General features: G+C 34.5%; 1 protein-coding gene across 3 annotated transcripts in view; it reads right to left on the reverse strand.

Annotated features, from left to right (window-relative positions):
- Positions 1 to 629: 629 nt before the first annotated feature.
- The window catches only part of THSD7A (thrombospondin type 1 domain containing 7A), a 465,278-nt gene continuing 449,265 nt past the window's right edge, over positions 630 to 16,642 (reverse strand). For 2 of the 3 annotated variants that reach the window (XM_004743431.3, XM_004743430.3), the window contains 5 exons: positions 12,784 to 12,879; positions 9,791 to 9,873; positions 9,231 to 9,441; positions 6,664 to 6,751; positions 630 to 5,970 (listed from right to left, as the gene is read on the reverse strand). In XM_004743431.3, coding sequence (XP_004743488.1) covers positions 5,886 to 5,970; positions 6,664 to 6,751; positions 9,231 to 9,441; positions 9,791 to 9,873; positions 12,784 to 12,879 — 563 coding nt within the window. In that variant the 3' untranslated portion in view covers positions 630 to 5,885. The remainder of the gene's footprint in view (positions 5,971 to 6,663; positions 6,752 to 9,230; positions 9,442 to 9,790; positions 9,874 to 12,783; positions 12,880 to 16,642) is intronic. The other variant, XM_004743432.3, reaches the window with a different exon arrangement.

Genomic DNA, 16,642 nt, shown 5'->3' on the forward strand with positions numbered 1-16,642 from the left:
ATTTTTCATCCAGCATTTATGGCTAGCTGCACATTTTGAGGAGGTTCATATACTAAGTGTTTAAAGGGTTCTCTGCTTAGTTATATTTCAGCAAACAGCTATTTCAGAAAATGCGCTAAGCCCAAGCTACACGGGCAGTAATTTATCTAATTTGTGCATCCCTTTCTGAATTTGTGCATCTTAATTATGGGGAATTGAGGGAATCTTAATTTCTTAATGTGTGAGCTCCTACCTCGTTTTTAGGTTTGCTCTTTCATTGGTCAGCAGAAAGTAGGGAGAAGGGACAGGAAGAGGCCTGCCTTCTGACTGAGGGGGCAAGAAGAGCTGGGCTCTGTTCCAGGGTGTCTTACTATCCTCTGCTGGTGCTCTTTTGACTGGGAACCAAGAGATCTTTTGTCCATAATGATTAATGTGGTGGCCTCAGCAGACTTGTAAAGTTAAGGTTTGCATCTCTCAAACTTTCTCAGTTGAAGTTGTTTAAAAAAATAAAAGAAAAAAAAGAAAAGAAAAAGACTAAGGAACAGGCAATACAGTAGAAAAAGGTTTGGATATTCACTGAAGTTTTTTTTTTTTTTTTTTAAACCCATGTATGAACAGCAAATAATGCAAATTTAAAAAGTACACATGAATAGAATGAAAATGACTTCCATGTTTATGTTTGTCAGCAACATAGTTATTTACAAATAACCCATATGAAAATGTAAAAAAAGCATATTACATCTTCACATGCCATCTGTATTAACTGAATAAAGCTTAGTGACATTTTCAAATCTGTAGTTAATTGTACATAGACATTTTGTGCGTTAAAAAAGAAATGTACATAATTTAAAATAAATTACATTACACAATTTACAAAGTAATATTAACAAAAACTTCTTAGACAGCTGCCTCCTAACTTAAACAAAATAAATATTCAGGTAATTAAATTAAAAAACCACATTTAGGGGATTATAATTTATATAAAGACATATTGCAAATTTAATAAAGTTATATTTTACAATGACCGATACTGATCTCTTCAAATCTCTGTGCTACAAAGAGTCAGGAAAAAGTACCAGAAAGGGAATCATAATGTTTAATTTTTAAAAATAAACCTAGATAGACTGCTGAAAAATAGTTGTGAAAATTTCATTGAGGGTTCAAAGTAGATGCTCTAGAAACTACTGACTTAAAAAAAAAAAAAGTCTCCGAAACACAATAAGACTGACATTTATATTCTAAATAGACTAGAGATTTTGACCGCTGAAAACGTGACTGCCACAAACTAAAAGTCTTCATATACTGCCCGTTTTAAGACCTGGCTTGGTAGAAGAAGCATGAAAACCTAAAACTACAAAGTTAACTCTAGCCACTTAGGATTTGTTTTACTCATTTAATAATGTAGACCTAACCATTTCCAGTGTTCTGCTGATACAGAATTACCGTTAATCACACTGCAAAACATCCTTTTTCTAAAGAGTCAGGTTTGCTAGGCCCACACTCCAGCTTCAGACCCTGAAATCCTCTTCAGTCATGGCCACCTGAAGGGAAGGAGGGAGTGGGACAGGCAGGTGTTTTTGTTCTCACATTAGCCCCAGGCAAACTCCCTTTTTGACAAGATGCTTCACAGATTTGTTCCTATCCTGCTCTCCTTTCAACACCCTCAGTCTCAGTGGGGAAAATATCACACGAAACATATTTGAATTTGGTAATATTTTACAAATAGATCTCAGATCATTTTGGAGGCATGATTCTTGGGAATCTATTCAAACTCCAAATAAGTCTGGGAACAGGCTGTCCTTCCTACAAGGTACAGGCCTACCTTACTGTCCTTTAGGGTGGGTCATGAATACAGAAGCAAGGTGGAGGTAGGAGCATACGGAGTCCTATTAAATAGAGTATAAAAATGGGCATATTTACAGAAGGTCTTTTTTTGAGGGGGGCATGTCTTTTACATCTTTCCTTACCTTTTTAATCATGTCTGTAAGCAGTACATTTAGTTTAAATCAAGATGTTCACACTCCTAGTGACACTTTACTAAAGGTAAGTAATATAGACCTTCATCTTCCCCGCCCCCCACCACCTTATTTAAAAATTTGAGCGTGTTTAGTAGAAGCTAGTTCTGAGAGAAGTCCGTAAGATTAAGTTGTAAGCAGACTAGAGACCAGAGGACATCATTATAAAGAAGCAAAAGTATGATTTGGAGGAGGTAAAAGAAATAAACGAAACTGAGAGGTGTTAATCCCTGTAAGAAGTTCTGGGTAAGTGACTTTATCTTAAAGTCCGGGAACATAGCAGGGTTCTGGTTCAGCCACAGTGAACGTTGCTACCTCCCTTGGGTGGAGGAGGATTACAGCAAAGCCTAAGAGCATAGCCTGAGACACGGACGTTCCATCAGGAAAAATACCACACTGGAAGCAAATCCAGAGTGAAGAGTGATTTAAGTGCTTTCTTTACTGATGAAACATTTTCCCTTCTTCTGAGTATCTGAGATATGTAGGTATACAAAAGCCATGAGTAACTGTATTACAGTGCCCAGCAGAGGGTCTTACATATGATAATTCCAAGAAATATGTCATGTTATGAGTAACTTGTGCTTTGTTATAAGTAATTAAGAACATGCGTTTATGCACTGCTTTTCAAATCTGCTTTAAGGTACATGGTAGTGTCCTCAAAAAGGCTTTCAAATAAGAATTATGGTCCATATCTTAGATTAGGTACTGATAAATCAACTCCTTTCAAGAGAGATCAGTTGTGCCAATTCTATGTGGTTTATACTGAAATAGTCCAACAAAATAGCGTATAAACTGTGTCATTATTTTCCTTTTCTTCTTTTTTTAACCAAGTCAACCTTCATATTTATAGAGCAGTAGTTCTAAATCTTTTTGGGCTTGCAGGCCATTTTGATAAGGCAAAAGTGTCAACAGACCAGTTACTACTATATTCCCCTCCTGAATTGTCAGAATGAACAGGAGGAATAAGGTTTTGATGAAATTCCAGTAACATACTTATTATTGACTGATGCCAGGAACAAAAATAAGGCTATTATCATGTTCTAAACATGAATAAAGTAACCTTCATTTGTCCAAAATAGCTAGCTGGCTACATGCCCTTCCTTTTATTTTTCTAATAAGAGGGTACCTGGTATTTATCCTAGTGGTGAACTTCCAGTATGTTCCCTAGTTTTAGGTCCCATTGAACCTAGTTTCCTCTGGGTATGTAGTATTATAAAATTTAATTCACTTATGAACAAAACATGTATTTTCATAAAATTTTATTTTGATCAATTCATTCTTACGGGACGGGTTGGATGATACTGATCTGCCTTCTGAATTACATTTTACAGTATCCTAAGTATAGCTTTTGTAGCAACAATATATTATTCAGTAATTTCAAAGTTATTAGGTTTTACATACTGTTAGCTAAATTCTTCAAGTAATTACAAAAGATTCTTTCTCAACTATTTTGGACAAATGGAGTTCATTTTATTCACAGAGACCAACTTGAGGATATCTGAAAGACCCCTGAGTACATAGACTAGCAATCACAGTTTTAGAGCAACGGTATTATTTTTGTCTTCCTCTTCAATAAGACTGATGCAATGGAGTTTGCTTTTATGCTTCGCCTTGTTTAAATCCTTGGTTTAAAGTAAAATTCTCCTCTTTGTGACCACCTGTTTGCTTTGAAATGATTGCTTTGCCTAATACAGTGAGTAAGGCATGCATGCTTTCCACATTTAATTCATATTAATTAATTCAGGGAGAAATCTGTTCGTTTTGGGGACAAAGACCTATCCTAATCAGATGCCTTTTTGTAATCTTTGCAAATACTTTAATGAACAGCAGGGGGAGTCCAAACTCTACTTGAAGGTAAAACACCCTCTAGTCTAAACCAGTTTTATAGCAACACAGCTGTTTAAGATAGAGTAGCTTATTACATTATTTTTTAAAGGACCTGAAAACTTAATGTCCTCCCCTCTACCAAAGCTTGTTGCAGTAAATGTTGCCTGAAAAATGGAATTGCTTTTTAATGGCACCATTTGATTTTTTTTTTTTTTTCCATGAAGTTTGCCAAATTAGATAGTATTTCACTGTGCCATTCCCAGGGCTACATGTGTGAAAAATATAACTACTTAAAAAACAGTGATAAAGTTTAATGACAATTTTTCACCTTTGAAATTAAACACTGATGGCATTCTAAGGGTGAATGAATGAAAGCAAAAGATACAACAGAGAGGTAAGCACTGAGAAAACTACTAGACCAGTGGTTTGCAAAGCACAACCTGCAAATGTAGCATGCTGACTGTTGTCACCGAGGTTCACTGGAAAACAGCCATGCTCATTCTTCTTTGTATCGTGTATTGTCTACACTTGCCTCCTTACGATGATGGAACTGAGCAGGTGCAACACAGACCTGGCGGAAAATACCTACTATCTGGCCCTTCACGGAAAAAGTTCGCGACCCTTGGTCTAGATAGTTAATGAAGCCCCATGCACACTATTTACTCTTTTTTGAACATTTAAAGTTTTAAAATCCTACAAAGTCTGCTTCAAATTTTACCAGTGAGAAAGACCAAATGATGGATACATTTGATGCGAAAGTAGGAAACACAAATCTGGGAAAAAGAAAAATCACAGGATTTTGAGTTGTTTTAGTTAAAAAAATGATCAGGATGTTATTTTCTCCATCTGCTCAAAATTAAAAAGACAACTGGCTCCTTTTTTTCTTTTCTTTTCTTTTTTTAACAAAGGTAACAAATATAAAAATCTAGTCGTAAACCGCCTTCAAAGTACAATTAAAAACCAACTAGAGGGATCCATCTTTTGAAGGGTTAATGAGTTCGGGATTAGAACATTGAAATCACCGCCACGTTGTCGATTTCACAATGGCTGCAGCAATGAGGAAGAGCATAGACAGCAGGTGTAATAGCTATTTCCATCCTGTAGCCATTCAAACTGAACTTTAATCTCTTCTGGATGTAAGAACTTGAAAATGGCTCCATGACACTCTTAGCACAGGTGTCTTCATCCCATATGAAAAGAAGCAGTTTCTATGGCAATCCTGGTTAAGTGCCTATCATGCTGCACTAATATAGTGCAAAAATGTGCCTTCCATAGAGCAAAAGAGATGCAGTCAACCAGTTCGAAAATTAGGGAAAGTAGAAATGTATTAACACAAGCAAATTAGTTTTCCAGACAATAACCACTATAAAATACTGAACTTGAGGACTTTTTTTTTTCTCTAAGATACTAGTACATGTCCAGCATTCGTACTTTGGAGAAAGACAAGAGTTAAGTCTTATAAAAGAGTCTTTGCCTCTGAAATGCAGGTTAATGAAAGCTACCATCAACCACCAAGATGCTGAACTTACTCAATGGATTCTCTGCTCAGCTTAGAGCTTATCTCTTATTCACCATTAAAACTGCTTATTAACAAGTACATAGTCTGACATAGTAATGTGTATCATTCAATTGAGTATACGTGTTGTTATGTTGACTATAATATTGTAGAGATCTTGGTATAAACTCTTCATGCTAAAATGTTACTATGGGTTAACACTGCCGACAGAGGCTTGCATCAGGTGTTCTAACTGACCAATTCCACAACCGTATTTTAGAGATGAAAGTGAATGGTCAGTTGGTAGATTTCTGAAAAGATCACAAAAAAACTCTCAGAATGCAGCCTGTAGTCAACTGAATCTCCTAGAATTCTCATCGCTGATTTTTAATTTTTATATAAGTGGTACTATCTTGATATCTCCATTGGCACTGATTTTCACTCTTTGATGCTCTTTTAAAAAGTTACAATGCATTTGAATTCACACAGTATGAAGAGCTTTGTGGCTGCTGGATGTCTACTGCAAAGTCAGAAAGCTGAAACTGGTTGTTGCCCGGGTAAGTTCTATTCTACATATCTGCATCTCCATCGTAGGCTAAGGTTAAAGGTTTCAGTCGGTTGTTTTGCCTTCTTTGGGGTTTCTTTGGCTTTTTGCTGTAGATAATAAAAAAAATTGGAGAAGGAAAATCAATCTCTCATTGTAGATTTTACTGTCTTAAATGAAAAATGCAAGCTATATTGATAAAGTTGCCTAACTGCCTAATGACCTAAATTCAACCTTAAAGTTTGATTTTCTGGTATCTTTGAATTTCTTACTTAATGCTCTGAATAAACCTGAAATAGAACCCATCAAATATTTTATTATCCTGCAAAAGAATTATCAAAGGAAATTTCTCACTAACAATGTTAATAATACTATAGTAAAATCATTAATATTTGACCAGAAATCTTTGTAAATAATACACAATTTATAATACATGTTTAAAAAGATAGAGGAGTAAAATTAGGTATCACCATAATATCTTTCTCCAGTAGTAATTCAGTATCAAACTTCATAGTTCACGATAAGCATACAAAGAAGTTTATCTTGTATAACCAAGGACAACATACTTGAGATGACCTGGAGCAGCTCTGGCTCATCATCAGATAGTAAATGGCTCAGATTTGGTAGTTCTTAGAATATTTATGACTAAAGCTATTTTGATTTCTAATTTCAGATAAGCATATTAAATAAGTGTGGAATTCTTATTTGAGACAAATTACTGTTTCTGTATTATAGTCAACTGACAGTGTTTTTGCTGAAATAGATATGTATCCCCTTAGATTTTGAAATATTTAATCACTCACCAAGCTAGATAAATCATGGAGACAATAAAGATGAGTAACACAAATGCCCCAGCTGCTACACCGTAAACCCAGGTCTTTAGTCTCCCATCTAAGAAGAATGGATATTAGTTATTAATTTACATTAGTCTGGTGTGTGTGTGTGTATATATATATATATATATGACAGTCTTTAACTATGACCAATGACCAGTCACCTACGGCCAAATCCTTTCAAAACAAAGAGTTATTGCTTAGGCACAGTTAATGATTAATGCAAAGCTGCTATTATGAGTTAGATGCTGCTTCATTAAAGGTAAATTATCAATGAGAATTAATGGGAAAGAAATAATATTTTCAATTTGCATTCAGATTTCAAGTTCATATTCCTAAATTTTTGTAGCTTCTTATCTAAATTTTACTTCAAATTCAGTGTATGTGTAATGCTAACTAAGCATTTTCTTATTTTTATTCTGAGAATGGCAATTATAAGAAGAAAAGTAATGCAATTTCAATAAAGTCCTACATCTTAGCATTAATGCAGACAGGTTTATGAACATAAATTTTGTTATTTTAACCTTTTTTTCCGAGATGAATTAAAGTGAATATATTTAACTTTGGGGGGGAATTAATCTTTTATCTGATTTACACTTAACCCTGTCCTTTAGAGTTCAGTCAACAATATCCTTTGTAAAAATAGTCAAGTTTGATAATAACTTTTTAGCTCCAAATAACATTTTTCTAACTTTTTATTATATGGAATTAGGCAGGGTAAGAACTTTTCTAATTTTATTTTCTAGTCTCATTTTCTTTGAGGTTCTTAGTTTTGTGTTCAGAATAAACTTCAATTAGATGATAGTATTAATGACTTTGCCTAACTTGATCATTACATCAACTTGTATTTTCTTTTGCATAAATACATTATATTACTTCTAAAATTACTGCAAAATTTTTAGATTACTGCTAAAATTATAGACTGGGCAAATTGACTCCATAGACACTGTTTTATTCAATATTTGGAAGGCATCGAAAACAAATCGGTACTGTGAAAGTTTTTCTGCTTAGAGCTCAATCAACTTAGGGGTCCATTTAATATTCTAAATATAATTCTTTTCAATTCTATGGATTTTAAAAATTAGAGACTGGGTTTAAAATCAACCATTCTTGGGTTCATCTGCCTTGAGAGTTGTTTTTCAACAAATATTCTTGGAGTTTTTAAAAAACCAAGAACAAAGTCTAAATGTACTTTTTTAGAACATAAATCTTTTTAATATATTAAAATATTCATTTTAGGGAGGGTATATACTTAAAATGACAATATTCTCTTTTTAAACTTTTTTTTTTTTTTTTTTTTTTTTTAGTTTTGATGTGAAAAGGTCTTCTTGGATTCTTAGCTGAAGTCAAGATTGCTAATAGTCATTTGCAGCTCCACTATCTTGAACACTGAGAGGAGTTTGCCAGGTTTGCACAAACAAGTCAACTTTGCAAAATAAATTATATTTTCAGCTAACAGCCATATGAAGGTAGGAACAATGTGGTTAAATCACAGTGTTTTGGTTAAATCATCCAAATACTGAAGATACTTAAAATCCTTTTAGTGATTCTCTAATAAGGGAAAGTGTTTTGACTTAATGCATTAGAAATAGAGATGTGCTGTGCAGATTCCCTCCTTTCTTATATTTCTAACAATAGTAAAGTAGACTATGCCTGGCTTTGCCTGGATATTTCCTTTGGCCATTAACTAGTAATCCCTCTTGGTGTGGGGAAAAACACCATGATCTGCACTACCTTACAGCCCTTGCAGCACGATTTTAAGCACCAGCTTTAGTTCCAGGACTAAGCATACAGTTCATTCCACCTGGGGAGACTGTGTGAAGAGGGTAGGGCCAGCACTGGATTAGGCCTTCAAACTATTGCCTGTGTTGGCTTCAAGTCCATTACTAGACACATTAAGGGTGTCTGTTTAATATGACAAGGATCTGGTAAGTCTCCAAACTTAAATCATCCCATTTAGACAGGAAGGCTCCATCCTTGCCCTGCTGTATCTGGCGCTAGTACAGATTCTGATTATCTGAACTTACAAAATCTAGGGGCTGATAGAAAAAGGGCTGGCTACCAAGGACTGCCCCTCCCCCAGTCCTGTCCTGGCATAGCACTGCATTACTGATATTCCTACTTTTAAGTTCAAATTATTACCGGTCTGTGGTCAAATGAAAAATTCTTGAATGCCTTTAGAGTTTTACTTGCTTCAGTTCTGAGTGACAATATACTTTATTCCTAATTAATATTTCATTGTTAGATTTCTTTGTTCAATGTGAATATAATTGTACTTGTAAATTTAAGTCTGAGATCAAAATAACTAATATCCTAATTTTTTTTCCAGAAGAAAGTAATTTCATTTCTCTGAACTTTGAGCATGAGTGCCTTTTCTCTAATAACAAAAACATTATGCTGTATGGCAATATCAGAATAAATGAGTACAGATGAAATGATAACTCCTGAGAAAATGCTTGCTTATTTTTTTTAACCCTTTGACATTGGTTAAATGTATAACTAAAGGATTCTACATTAACACTGTCTAGTCACTTCACCTGGCCCAAATGGCTGTAGAAACCAGGTCCTTCCCCGTCCTGTTGGGTTACTGGAGGATTGGGTGGGATGTACTGCCCGGCTGGTTTTCACATCTCCTCTTTTGTCCTCCACAGTGGGTATCACCACCACAGGGATAAGTGTGCACTGCTCAAGTGTACCATTAGAAGACATGACTTCAGTGTACCCTTCTTCACAACTGCATGTCCTCATCTGCAGAAGAACAAGAGGATTTCTACTGTACATAGAAGGGAATCTTTGAGAGCATAATAGATCTAACTTGAAGAGAAGGCTTTAAGGAATGCTGTTTGGGGAATTTACTATGTGTAATTTCTGTCTCAACTGCATAAAAACACACTTTTTGTACTGTATACAAATTATTTTAACAGTAGAAACAGTAAAAACATTCTGAATATTCATAGTGATAAAAGGAGAGATCTAGAAATAAGGCTTTAAGGCCCCAAGACATGCTTTTTCTGGGGGTGGGCGAATGGACTTTTAAGAGGTGGTGAGATGACAAATAATGAAGTTGGCTTGTCCTTCCTAATGAAGTCACACCTACCTCACTACAGTATGAGTGGGGTTGACTACACGGTGGGTTACAAGACCTGTCAGCATCAGGCTGGCGCACCACCAAGCAGCCCCCTGCAGAACAGAAAATCATACATTGACAAGTAGCATCTCTTGCAGTGAGAGAAACACACTGTTGTATAGACTTGTCTTTGAATCCTGAGCCACTTTGGGAACCCCCGTGGATTCTTCTGGGGGTGACTAACTGTGAACTATTTGGTTAGCCTGGACTACTTCGTACAGGAACTTGAGGCCCTTCTTATTCAGAGGAGATAGCACAGTGCCCGGCACGCAGCAGGAGCTCCACAAGCACTTACTTGTTTAGTTGCTCCTTCGAACATGCTAATCGCACACCAGCTATTTCTGTCCTTGTCCCCAGTTCCCCCTATTGGTCCAGTCCAACATTAAAAAGCAGATTGAATTTTTCTTTAAAGTTAAATTTCTTTCTTGGCTAGTCAGAGAAACAATTTTCATGTCCCTTGAGTCACATAATTTATGTGACTATCATATATATGTGTGTTTTTTTTTTAATAATGCATAGTTCTTAGAGAACAATCACAATTCCTACCAGTTCAGGATTTTTGTGGGTATAAGAAAGAAAACATTTGTAGCTACTAAGTGATGTAGTCCCTTCTTGTTTAACTTGATATTGCAGCTCTCTGGTTTTCCTTCCTTCTTTTTCTTCTTTTTAAGTGTAGTACCAAGTGTGCCTAAGTTGTTACAAGTGAGGTTTCAAGATAAGAATTGGTGTCCTAGAGAAACAATATTGGTGATGTGGAGGGAACTTGAGTTTCAAACCATATTTGCTCAGTTGAATAGAATTTTAAGAAAGTGAAGTTTTTCCTTTACTTATTGAATTGATGATCCTTTGGAATTTAATCACAGATACCTACTGTTAATTCTTTGCTTTCTCTATCAATAATATAACTTATTCATCAAAAAATTGTGATGGGAAAGCAGTTAGTCACTGAAACGCAATTGCAGTTAAAAGGCCATTATTAAGGTTATCATCATGAAACATATGAAGAAAAAGGAAGACAACATCTTGATTTCTAATAAGGACGATTTCATAAAACTAAAGCAATCGATCAAGATAGGTAATATACTTTACATGCTTGTGTATTTCTCATAAAGAATCCCATTTCTCCTAAAAGATGGAAGAAGAGTTTATTACATATAGAGTTTATTACATATCATTTACACACTGCCCTTTTTGGTTTCAGAGTATCAGAAAGAAATACACTGGGTACTTCAATGGATTAAAAAGAAGGTGAACACATGATGTCTACAGGTAAGCCTTTTAAAACCGGACTTACCTTTGTATTGCATTGAGGAGTATCCCCAAATTTAGTGGAAAAAGAAATTTTAACATGTAGAATAAACAGCAGATGAATATTACTTGCACCCATATTTGGGGAAGAAAAAAAAAAAAAACCATGAAAAGTAATAGGACCCTCTGGGAAAACTCCAGTGTTCCCTCTGAATAGCTTCAAGAAGAAGGTAGACCTTCATTTTCAACACTTGAGTTGAATGGACCATCTCTATAAGTGCCTTCAAATTCAGAAAAACTATGCTTCCCTTCCTAGGGTGCTTTCCCCCCTTAGACCTCTTACAGTGGTGTGGCTGGAAGAGATCCGCTCCCCCCACCGCCGTAAATAATATTGTGAGAGAGAAAAGTTTCCTGGTAGGTGTCTCTTCTTTCTTATATATGTGTCCACTGGGAATTGCTGTTATCAATGGTTTCTTGATATAGATTTCTCATGTATACAATCTTACCTTCCCAAGAATATAATTTGATATCCTGTTCCAGCTTTCATAGGAAATAAGTAAATTAGGTTTAAATAAATCCAGGTAATTTAAAATCTAATATAAAAATTGATGCTTTCCAAAAAGCATATTGATCTCTGTTCCTGTTATCTTACTGTATATATTACAGCTAAATTTATAAATGGACATTACTAACAGGCACCCAGATGCACATTACTTTTTATCTCTGCCAGAGGGCCAAAACAATGGCAGTAAGTCAGCAGGTCCCCCTGAAGAGTCGCTCTCAAAATTTTTGCTACTGGTACACTATGAAGATTCCTATAGATTAGATCTACAAAAATGTTAAAGGAGAGACATTAGATCTTTGGGTCATGTGCTTAAGGTTGAGCTTCTTGTTCTGACCTTGATTTCTTCCTAGGAAATTTACAAGGTACATATCTGGAACCAAGTTTCTCTCCACTTCACAGGGTCCTTAAGAACTCTGGCATTTACTGAATTTAGGTAAGGAAACCTTCAGTAATCACAGATTAGAGAAGCTCTTTGGTATATTTGGGTCAATTTCAGAAAAATTTCTCATTTGGGTTTCTTGACTATATAATTTTTGAGTGGGGATAGAGTAGGTTAACTACCCAGATACTCTCGGCTTGAGATCTGCTAATACTCTTACCTATTAATTAATTTAAAAAAAACCTGAATTATAGATTTCTGAATTCAAGCAAGATAATTCAAGACATTTAGCTTTGTATAATTACATTCCCTTGATAATATTTTTGGTCTTCATCTGTATTGTTTTTGAGGTACAGAAAGAGATATAGTCAACAAAATACTGATTTTTTTTTTTTTTGAAAACATGGTGAGTTATTCACATAAAATTTTTAGGGAAGGCAATTTGAGGATAATTTATTGGAATTACAGAGTATGTTAACTAAGTTCTAGCTACATTGTCTAAAATGGCTGGATGAGGGAGAATTTAATTGAAATAATAAAAAATAAAACCATAACTGGTTACATTAGTACAGACTAGAAACTGAATCCCAACCATGTGCTAAATAGTGAAAGAATATCTTTCACTATTTTGTTGAACTAACTGAATGTGTGTTACAGGAAGACTTTTAAAAAACAGAGAAATTGGAAGTTTACCTGTTACATTATTTTGTTGAACCAACTGTATGTGTGTTACAGGAAGACTTTTAAAAAACAGAGAAATTGGAAGTTTACCTGTTACATTTATACCATCTGACCTTTGACACCAGACTGTTCGGGAAGAACCCTTCCAGGCACTGGCCATCCATTTATACTCATAACACTGTCCATCTGCAGGGACACAATAAACATGAACAGAAGCATTCTGCTGTCTAGAAGGACAATCATGGGGAAAGAATATTAAGAAATATTTATAAACAATTGTAAAAGTGGTAAGTTCATCTCCAAAATTATTCAAATGTTATTTTCTTGGAATTGCCATATAGATGTTATAAAATTGTTATAAAAATTCCTGATCTATTCCTAAATCTTTTTTTTTTTTGCCATGGTTTTTATTCTTTTAATGATAATACAGTACAGTTGATCCTTGAACAACATGGGGATTTGGGGCATGTACCCCTATGCAGTCTAAAATCTGTGCATAACTTTTGACTCTCCCAAAACTTAACTACTAATATCCTACTGTTGACTAGAAGCCCTATTGATAACACAAAATCTGAGTTAATTGTGTTATATGTTACATACTATATGCTTATAATAATGTAAGCTAGAAAAAAATGTTACTAAGAAAACCATAAGGAATGGAAAATATTTTATACTGTATTTATTATTTTTTAAAAGATTTTATTTGTCAGAGAGAGAGAGTGCACCAGGAAGGGAGGGCATTGCAGAGGGAGAAGCTCCCTGCTGAGCAAGGAGCCTGATGCAGGACTTGATCCCAGGACCCTGGGATCATGACCTGAGCTGAAGGCAGATGTTTAACCTACTGAGGCACCCAGGAGTCCCTGTATTCTATTTATATTTAAAAAAAAACCTCTCATGTAAGTGGATCTGGGCAATTCAAATCTTCAGTTCAAGGGTCAACTGTATTATTAAAAGTTTTAAGAAGTATCATTACTCTATGTATCATTCTGAATTATACAGATGAAATATTTGTTTTTTTTAATGTAGCTATAGTACATTTATTTTAACTGCTATATAGAATTCCACTGTACTAAATGCCACTTTTTTTTTTTTTCCTTTTAAGGTATTTCCTCTGAATGGCCTTTTAGGTTGTTTTCAACTTTTGCTGTTAGAGCAATGCCTCTGTGGTCAATCTTGTGCAACTCTCTTCCTCTCTTCATTCTCCTTTAAGGTAAATGTCTAGAAGACAAATTTCTGGGTATCACTATAGGGATGGCTGAAACTTTACTAAATCTTTATTTTTTCCTCTAAAAAGTGACAATCCGCATATCCACCAGCAGCAAATAAAGGTTATCATTGTTTGAGCCTTCACGAACATTTATAATAGCCAGATTTAAAATTTTTGGTTAGTCTAGTGGGTGTGGAAGCTCTATCATCATTTTAAATTGTAGTTCTTTATTAATGCTATTAAAGAGTAACAAATGTTTGGGGGTATTTAGACGACTTCTTATGAGTGTTGCTTCTTTATATCTTGTGGCCATTTTTTTATCCTCCTGAAATCTATGCCTTTTCTTATTGAATTGTGGAAATTACTCTAGAATAGCAGTTCTCAAAGTAGGGTCCAGAGAACCTGGGAGACTTAGACATTCTTTCAGACTGTGTGTGTGTGTGTGTGTGTGTGTGTGTATTTCCCTTTTTTTCAACTACACATCTGTGTGAGTAGAGCTGGATTTTCTTCGTATACATAAACTAAACTAAGATTACAAGAGATTGAGTCTAGAAACAGAGATGAGAATCCAGCTGTCTTCCTCTAAGGCAGACATTATATATTTGCAAATATGTAAAACAAGACCATGTTTATCAAAGTTATTGTTTTTATTTTGCAAAGTAGCTATTTTTCAGGAAGTATTATTGTTACATAAAATTGGTTTTTGGTTATTTAAATCTCATTTTTAATATAAACTTTTGTGTATATATAACTCACAAAAGAAAATTTGGGGTCCTCATACAATTTTAAGAATATAAAATTAGACCAAAAAGTTATAAAACTGTTGTTCTAGATACTAATCCTTGGAAATTAACTGACTTCACAAATACCTTTTCTAAGTCTTTGGCTTCTCTGCTAACCTTGTTTAGGATCTATTACTATGTAGAAGATTTAATTTTTCATCTTTCCCATTTTTGTGTTTGTCCTGTCATTTAGGAAATTCTTCTCTACCTTGAGTTCATAATGATATTCTCCTATATTTCCTTCAAGTGTTTGACAGTTATGCTTTTCACCTTTTGGGTTTATAATTTATTTAGTTTATTAATTTATCAGTTTTGTATATGTGTGAGCTTACAGATTATTTTAAAAACATTCTGTAGATAAAAAAGTATTTCAACATTTACCTACCATTATCCTACTGAGTTTCAGTTCTGTTATGTACCTATATATTAAAATTCATTCCTGGGATCCTCTGTTTTATTAGTCTAATTGCTTTATTGTTCACTGGTCATTTTTTTTTCAATTCTTAGTGCTATAGAATAAATCTTGAATAAAGCCATTAAAGCTCTTTGACCTCTTCCATTTTCTCTTCTTGAAATTCTGGACTTTAATAATTCTGAATCTTCTTGGTCTTCAACTTCTCAGATCAATTTCTCAGATTACTTGAAAATCTTTTTAAATTACAGGGAATTTATAGATAAGTTAGTATAAAATTGAAATGTAATGATATTGAGGCCTACCCATGAACATGCCTATTTTACTAATGTTTTCATTGTTTATATGCTTCAATAAGATTTCATCACTACTATTCTTATATCATTTCTATTAAATATATTTCTACTTGTAGTTTTATTTTGATTCAATTTTTTTCTAATTAAATTTTGTAACTGAGTCTTACTGGTAAAAGATTTTTTTTTATTCAAGTATAGTTGACAGAGTATTCATTTCAGATATATAACCAGTGTTTCAACAATTACATACATTATAAAACACTCACCATAATAAGTTTAGTTACCATCTGTCACCACACAAAGTTATTACAATTTTACTGTCCACATGCCCTGTGATGTTATTATACTTTTTATCCCTGTGACTTAATTACACTGTAACTGGAAATTTGCACCTCTTTGGTTCCCTTCATCTATTTCACCTACCCCCAGTCTGGCAGCCTAGTTAGTTCGCTGTACTTATGCTTCTGTTTCTGTGTTTGTTTCGTTCGTTCATTTTGTTTTTTAGGTTTCATATCTAAGGGAAATCATGAGGTATTTGTCTTTGTCTGACCTGTTTCACCTAGCATAATGCCCCTAGGTTCCTCCATGTTGTCTCAAATGGCAAGATCACATGCTTTCGTATGGCTGAGTAATGGAATATTGTATATTCATATATAACATTTTGAGCCATTTATTGGACATTTAGCTTGCTTTTGTATCTTGGCTAATAATACTGTAATAAACATGGGGTGCATATATTTTTTTAAATTAGTGGGTTTTTTTTTTCTTTTATTTGGGTAAATACCCAGAAGTAGAATTACTGGGTCATAAAGTAGTTTTAATTTTTTGAGGAACCTCCATACTGGTCACTATAGTGGCTGGACCCTTTGAGGTTCCTGCCAAGAATGCACGAGGCTTCCCATAGTCCACATCCTTGCCAACACTTGTCTTTTTGAAACTAGCCATCTGACTGGTATGAGGAAATTCTCACTGTGGTCTTGACTTGCATTCCCCTGATGATTAGTGATGTTGAGCATCTTTTCATTTGTTTTCTGGCCATCCGTTACCTTTCTCGAAAAAATATCTATACAGGTCCTCTGCCCATTTTTTCCATTAGATTTTGTTTGTACTGAGTTGTGTAAGTTCTTTATATAGTCTGGAGATTAACCCATTATTGGAAAAATCATTTGCAAATATCTTCTCCCATTCAGTAGGTTGCCTTGTTGTTGGTTTCTTTCTCTGTACAAGCTTTTAATTTTGGTGTAGTCCCGAT

The sequence above is a fragment of the Mustela putorius genome, unplaced genomic scaffold, assembly GCF_011764305.1.
Source record: "Mustela putorius furo isolate JIRA1106 unplaced genomic scaffold, ASM1176430v1.1 tig00003845_pilon_pilon_pilon, whole genome shotgun sequence".
NCBI classification, from domain to species: domain Eukaryota; kingdom Metazoa; phylum Chordata; class Mammalia; order Carnivora; family Mustelidae; genus Mustela; species Mustela putorius.